Below are 7,643 nucleotides of genomic sequence, written 5' to 3' on the forward strand. Positions count from 1 at the left end.
GCAGCTGCAGATCAAATTGTGCAGCTACAGAATACCTGCAGGCTCAAGCAATGTGAGGACCGCACATGGCTGCTTCTCATATGGCTGCTTCTCATATGGCTGCTCCTTTTCATGTTTTAAAATATGTTAAAGGTACTTTGAGTCAAGGTTTGTTCAGGAGTGCATATTTTGATTTTACTCTCCAAGCTTAATGTGATTCTGATTGGACTACTTGCCCTAATTCCCGAAAATCTGTTAGTCAAATACAAATAAAGAGATTTGTATAAATTTTAAGAACCAAATAAAAAAATTGGCTCAGAAATTGTAATTAATTTCATAGTAATGCATGAATAGAAACATGTTTACATCTTATACAATTAAGATTACTTCTTAATTAACTTCAGTAATGCATGCATGAATAGAGCATAAATTTATGATCATCGAGCACTAAGCAGCATTTAAGCTTTTGTTTCTGGAGCACACACCATCACTTTTACGATTGCGCACTGCCTTCAAATTTGTTCACGAGACCTATTTTTTTGTAACTGAATATTTTGTTCAACGCCTCAACATAGGCTTGGACACTTGAAACGACAATGTCCATATGCGCTCCTGTTCCACTGGCAATATAACATAGTGTTAGAGAAAATAAAGGTCCTAAGTTCAAATCTCTCAGCTACTCAAAATGTAGAACGATCCCATGTAACAAAAATTAGGCTAAGAGGTGAGTAAACGTGTTGAGGCATGCATAAATATAATTAAATAATTAAAAATGTACTCTATCTAACTGCTGTGTATATTTCTTATATGATACTTTCTATTCTCAGGTTGGCTCTAGATACCCGTAGTACCATAAAATTTGAGAACTATATAAAACTGACAACATTTCATTCCTATCACTTAGCTAAATGTTGGAATATTTTCATTAGGTTGGATCCATTCATAACAGGTGCTAATTAGTCCGTTAACTTGCCATTCTCCTAAATACTATTTATAACATATAAATACACATATTAGAAGAGACATGTTTTCCACCAAGATATGACGGCTAGAGTTTGCAAACAAAGACATCTTAGAAGAGGATTTTTAGGATGTGGAGAAAGGGAGTTCGAATGCACGGTGAGGATATTTGTCGACCGGTGAATCAAATCATGGTTGCTGCAGATCCGTCCGAACACTAAAAAATAGGTAAAAAATTAGTTTAAGCTGGTTGTACTTTTAAGTTCGTTCAATTCACACAGGCGGGGTGATTGAGGTGCGTGCTTCGCAAATTTTTTAGTTTCTTTGTCAAGGAAAGATTCGCATGTCTCCTAAACTATTTACATTGAAATTACTACGTTTATCTTTTAGTCTAAGCTACTCATAGAGTTACCTGCAATTGTCTTGTAAGCGCTCTGATTGAGTAAATATTTTTATACCTTCAGCCGTATATAAAACTTAAATTACCTATCCTACTAGTGTGACAAGATACAAACATTATGAGAGTTTTCAGTTTCATTATAAACCTTTACAATGAGGTCAACTGCCTTGTAAGCTGCATCAACAGGTCCTGTTCCAACAGAAAAGGCAGTGTGCTCTTGACCATCGCTGTCAATAAGCTTAACATTTGCTGTAGAGCGGCCAACATTTCCACAAGTAATCTGTACAATAAACAGCAAATCATTAGATTTAGGTGAACATTAATTCCTTTTCAATCCACAACTAAGTGAGACTAGCAAAAACCTAAGTTGCTCAGATACGGGTACGGGTATCCGATACAGGTGCGGATCTAGAGGTCGGATCCTTCGAGATGTAAATTCTAAGATTTTGGGATACTGATCCTAGTACGGATACGGGTGCGGGGATCCGACTAAAAATAATTCAATTAAATAAAAATATAAAAATATATCTAAATTACGAGAAATTTTGTGGAATACTTACGTATAACTTGTAATGTGTGGATTTATTTTTTATTCTCGAGTTGTAGATAAGTAAAGGATTGATTTCCTAGATAATGTATGCTATTTTGTTCAAATTCACCCTAGCTTTGGTTCTGATTTCGGGAATCAAATTGTATCTTATCTCTAATTTTTTCGTACGCTGCGGTCAAAGTACCCAAAATTATTTGACCAGATCCGGTACGGATCTCACATCCACACTCATACTAGTGTCTTGCCGACACGGGCGTGTCACCTAAACTGCCGTGTCAGAGCAACTTAGGCAAAAACACATGAAATAGTATTTACATGTACCTGTACATCTCCAAGTTGCCAGGAAACTTGAGGCTGGAAAACGTCATCTGATACAAGTGCTCTCAAGTCATCATCTGTAATTTTCTGAAAAATAGATGTAGGGAAGATAAATAGGCGGACATACATATTCATTATACCGACACAGGTAAAATTTTAATTAGGTAAGCTTCACCAAAGAACTGGAAAACCTATAGGGTTAATTTCATATATAAATATAATGACATAACTTTACTCACTATAAAATAAGGCTACTTTAGACTAAGAGACACCTCGACTTATTCGGCTTTGCTATTACGGTCCCCCTACTCCACATAGTTTCAATCAGGTACTTGAACTTGTATAAGACATTAGTTTTAAACCCATATGACCATTGACCAAGCTTATACGGCCTTTGTTTTGTTGAGTCAAACAAAATAAGTGATTGCACACTTCTAAAAGCAAGTAACTATACAAAATTTGATTAGAAAATAATATAAGAGAAAAATAAAAAATTTAAAAAATTAAAAACAATGCTAGCCATTATCTCGCCCCTCTATCCCATCCGCTTCTTCTTACCCCCAAATCCCTTAAAAACGCCATTGAAATTGGCACGCTCCACACCCTCTAATATTAAATTTTTGTTTCTCAAGTAGAGTTTTCTCAAATAACATTACATTATTTCTCTTACAATCTTAGCAATCAACTGGACTATGATAAAAAACAAAAAGGTGTAGCATAACAACATCAAACTAATAGAGCTTAGCAGAGCAGCTAGTCAAGGAACAAAGTTGTTTAATTTTTGTTTTTTCTCAAAATAACTGAAGAAGACAATAAAGACGTCGGAGAATTAAGAGACATTGAAGCTTGAAAATAGTGTTTAAGCCAAAAATTGGGTCGTCATCGGTTGTTGAAGACGTCGAAGCTTGATTTTGTTAGTTTTATAAATTTTGCCGTAGCTAGAGGGGTTAATAAGAATTTTGAGGTACCAAATATTAAGTAAAAATTTCTTCTCTTTCTTTTTCAATTTTTGGGTTTTGCTTTGGGTGTTTGGCTAGAAAGAAAATTGAAGGATAAATTTTCTTAAACTCGTTCAATGTCTAGGTTTTGAAAGGGTGACATGAATATGAAGAGAAGAGGAGATATAGTGGTGGTTTTGGAGTGGTTGCTGGCGATGGTGGCAACAGAACTTCCATGGGTGGTTGAATAGATTGTAGTAATGGAGAAATTTAGGACCAAAAAAAAAAGATAAAGTAGGTTTGATTGAGTGTTTTCTCATGGAAGAGGAAGGGTGCAGTGTTTGGTAGTGGCGGTGATGGGTGGAAGAGGCAGATATGGAACGGTGGAGAGAGAACTAAGGTTTGTTTTCTTTTTTTGGAGAAAAAGGGATGAGTTTGATATTTTTATTAAAAAAATATTTTTTGTAAAAATAGATAATGACGTGGCATTAAATGTATCTGAGGTGACTCTGATGTGTCATTTATATCAGCGCGAGTGGACAACACACAGTATCAGAGGTGTTTAAGACTAATGTTTTATACAAGTTTAAGTGTTTGGTTGAAACTGTGGAGTAAGGGGACCGAGATGTCAAAGCCGAATTAGTGAAATGTCAGTCAGGCTATTCTGCTAATTTATCAAAAAAAGTTACTTAATTTTATCCACTATAACAGTAAAATCACAAAAATCTACCTATTAGACCAGTACTTAAAGTCACCTTGAATATGGATAGGTTTTCCCACTATAGTGCGTAAAGTTTAGTGGTTTTCTTTTATTATGAATAGTAAGTAAAATTCAGTTACTTTAATGTGATAAAAAATAATTTTTTCATTTATTACTATGTGGTGATGCTTGGATGTTTGAGAGTCAAAGAAATTTTTCTTTGGCCGTAATTTTTCATATGTTTTTCAAATATTTTTAATTGTTAGTTCAGTCATTTTAATGTGAATAAATAAAATTAAATTTTATTATTATAATAGAAATTAGTGATCATACTTAAAATTAACTCAAAAAATATGAACAAACACTAGGAACGAAAAGGTGCGATCACAAGTTTGACCGTTGCACTATGAAAGATCAGCAACTTAATCACCTTTTTCCTCTCAGCCAGTGACTTGAATCGACGAAAGAGGTCATCAAGTTCTTTTCCATCAAAGTCATATCCAAGCTGTAACAAAAATAAAATGATTTGATCCAAGTCCATATACTATAATATTTGTAGTATATCGTACTATAGATTATGTATCTTACCTCAGCCATTTTGGCTTTCAATGCATGGCGGCCACTGCACAAAATATTCTACCATGTTACAAAATGTATTCCTTAAAGGAAAGAGGTACATCAATGTGCCTAATGTAAATGAGAAAAATGAAGGGTTGGGGTTGATTCAATACAACGGAGGTACTGAAATTCTAGGGGATAGTACGAGTTTTAAAGTGTTTGAACTGTATGATAATCTAATCTAAAAATTTAAACGGTTAGAGATAGCACACTTTAATTAAAAAATGTCTTCTTTTTTTTCAGTTCACTTGTATTTTTTAATGTAAAGGGAGTATACCTTACAGTATGGATAGTTGGACATAGTTGATTGATGACTATATTCAATTCGTACATATGTTGACACCAAATTGGTAGGACTATATATTAGTCGAATTATTTTGACTCATCCAAAAATATGGGGGAAAGACCAAAGAATTTGAAACAATAATCTCTATCGAACCATCAACATAACAAATCGATCACTCTGAAAATCAAATCATACCTGAGCTTTCCCAGACTAATACCGTTTTCATTAGTACGACGATACCCAACATCTTCAAGAGATACAAACTCATATGTATCTCTGTTCTTTAACACTCCATCCTAAACCACATTAAAAAAAAAATTAAAAAGGAAGAATGAAAACTGAATGATACTATGGAAGTAGAGAATCCTGATTAAGGCGATAATGAAAGAGGAAGGGGCAATGGGCTGAATCCAAATACTTCATGTGTTATTTAGATGACACAATTTCCTTATTAGTCTGTTACAAAAAGAATGATACATTTCTATAATTGAAAATAATTCAACTTTGAATTCTTCATTTTACCCATCTTATCTTAACGAGAAAGGATTTATTTTATATCAACCGGTAGTGGTATGAAATGTTTATTGCAATTTAACCTAGTGTAGAAGGTCGCCAATTCAGTAATCTTTCAACAAATCTAGTGTATGTAGAAGTAAAACTTTTAGAGAAAAATAACGCAAAACCTGATGGATGCCACTCTCATGAGAAAATGCATTAGCTCCGACAATGGCCTTATGTGGCTGCAGCTTAAGCCCACTGTACTCTTCTACCTACATAGCAACAATTGTGTCAACAGAAAGGCACAAAAAATTAAGCAGCTTTAAAACTGGTAAAATATATCTCTAACTAGAAGATTAAGATGAGAGTACCATTTTGCTCGTCATGAATATATGCTTTGTATTAATCCCAGTATAGATACCACCTAGTACTTGCTCTCCACGATATTTTAAGGCCATTACAATCTATTTCAGTACAGGGAAAAGGTTAAAAGCTAAACAAAAAGCAAATAAATAAGAATTTACATGGTAGAGGTCTATATCAAACCTCCTATAATCTCAAGGCCGCTTATATTAAAAAAAGAAAAGACCAGAACAAATAAGTACCTTTAGATTCTCTCTTTTACTTTTTACGATTACACTTTTGACCTAATTCGATCTTGAAATATTTTCTTACTATGAAGCATTGGTTTCTTTTCGTCTTAAGCTAGACTAGACAGAACCCAGTAAACAAACGGAAAATATTTCCATTCTTATTAAATTCAAGAAATAGAAACTGAAAATACTTCCTTGCTCATTTAAACTTGTTGGCATTTGAATTTAGTTTAAGTTTTTAAGAAACAATTATAAAGAAAATTTATGTGTTTAGATTAAAATTTGAGGTAAGAATTTGTTACATTTGTGCTACTTTTTGGGAAAATTTATCTTGGCGTTGTTCTTTGTTTCTAGAAAACATTATATTATGGCTATTAATCGGAACTTGAAATAGCAATGAAAAACTTAGCATGCCCAGTTTCCCGTTTTAGTAGTAATAATATATACTCCCTCCGTTCATTTTTACCGTTCACTTTTACTTGGCATGTATACTAAAAATATATTTTCATTTTTGCTTGTCACTTTACGCATATCAAGAGAAGACAATTTTTTTTTGTTATATCCACGATATTTATTACTCATTTCAAATCATTTTTTCAAATTCAATAAAATATGCATCAATTAATATGGGTATCATGGTAAATTATGCACTTCATTTATTATTTCTTAAGGGGCGTAAAAAGTCAAAACGTGCCAAGTAAAAGGGAACGGAGGGAGTATTATTTTTTTCTCTGTTTCAATTTATGTGAAGTAGTTTGAAATTTGCTATAATATTTGTGTGTTAAATTTATGTGACTATAAAACATTTGAAACATGTTGTTCTAAATATATTCTATAACATTTGTATGGTTACAAAAGTTTCTCATTAAAGGTAAAATGGATAAAATGAAAAAATTTAAAGTTAAATTATTCTGAAATATATAAATTTATCATTTTTTTTTGAAACTAACGGATAAGAAATGTGTCACATAAATTAGAAACATAGAAAATAGATATTATAATTATATACTGATTAATTATTCAGATAAAGTCTGCATCAATTTGGGATGCAGTGGTTGACTCCAATTTATAATTTCTGCAGATAAAACAGAAGTTCAAGAAACTCTGAACGTTCTTATTGTCGAAACTTTAACAGCAAAAAAAAGGGGGGTGTGTGTGTGGGTGTGTGGGGGTGGGGGGAGGTTTACTCACATCTCGAATAAATTTAGAAAACGAATGAGGGAATAAACATTGACGTGATTTCTTCATGTAATGGAACGTTGCTCATCATTATCAACAAAACGAATGATATAAATATAAACAGAACCAATAATTAACTACCCTAGTAGCGGCTTTGCCTAATTTCTAAACTATAGTTATTAATACCAAGAGGTTTTAGGCTTTCCCTAGTATATTTATCATTCTTTTAAAAGGTGCCGAAATTTTTACGGCTAGTGATACTTTGACTTACTTCGACAATGAAGTTCTTTTCTTTTCTTTTTTTTATAATCTTAACAGTTCAATTTGTTGGATATCTAAATTTTTGCTTTATTAATGAGGGTTCTGTTCATCCCTTCTCCTTCCCCCTATTTTTTAAAAATTAGTTTTTATTGTACGCGTTTTGCACGTATGCTTTATAGTAATGAGTATACAGATTTTTAAAGATTACTTAGATATTGAGTAATATATTTATGATAAACATTGACGTGTTTCTTCATGTAATGGAACGTTGCTCATCATTATCAACAAAACGAATGATATAAATATAAACAGAACCAATAATTAACTACCCTAGTAGCGGCTTTGCCTAATTTCTAAACTATA

At 32.7% G+C, this 7,643-nt stretch overlaps 1 protein-coding gene across 2 annotated transcripts; it reads right to left on the bottom strand.

Moving 5' to 3' along the window:
* Window positions 1-289: 289 nt before the first annotated feature.
* On the bottom strand, window positions 290-7,111 carry LOC104098472 (2-isopropylmalate synthase A-like). 2 transcript variants are annotated; one of them, XM_070192322.1, is made up of 9 exons: window positions 7,032-7,111; window positions 5,619-5,711; window positions 5,433-5,519; window positions 4,945-5,045; window positions 4,434-4,467; window positions 4,276-4,350; window positions 2,211-2,294; window positions 1,485-1,619; window positions 290-599 (listed from the first exon to the last, which is right to left on the bottom strand). In XM_070192322.1, the coding sequence occupies exons 1-9, from the start codon at window positions 7,086-7,088 to the stop codon at window positions 546-548; spliced, it is 720 nt and encodes a 239-aa protein (XP_070048423.1). In that variant the 5' UTR covers window positions 7,089-7,111; the 3' UTR covers window positions 290-545. The 2 variants fall into 2 exon arrangements, with proteins under 2 accessions (XP_070048423.1, XP_070048424.1); XM_070192323.1 differs by lacking the exon at window positions 7,032-7,111 and adding an exon at window positions 5,853-5,940.
* Between the last annotated feature and the right edge of the window lie 532 nt (window positions 7,112-7,643).

This window comes from Nicotiana tomentosiformis, chromosome 12 (genome assembly GCF_000390325.3).
Source record: "Nicotiana tomentosiformis chromosome 12, ASM39032v3, whole genome shotgun sequence".
Lineage (NCBI taxonomy): Eukaryota > Viridiplantae > Streptophyta > Magnoliopsida > Solanales > Solanaceae > Nicotiana > Nicotiana tomentosiformis.

Excerpts from the sequence above, each read along its gene's own strand:
- LOC104098472 (XM_070192322.1), bottom strand. The coding sequence starts at position 7,088 with ATGAAGAAATCACGTCAATGTTTATTCCCTCATTCGTTTTCTAAATTT. Across the intron at positions 5,520-5,618 it reads TATTCATGACGAGCAAAATG|GTAGAAGAGTACAGTGGGCT; the intron begins GTACTCTCATCT and ends GTTGCTATGTAG. Across the intron at positions 2,295-4,275 it reads CACTGGCTGAGAGGAAAAAG|AAAATTACAGATGATGACTT; the intron begins GTGATTAAGTTG and ends TCTATTTTTCAG.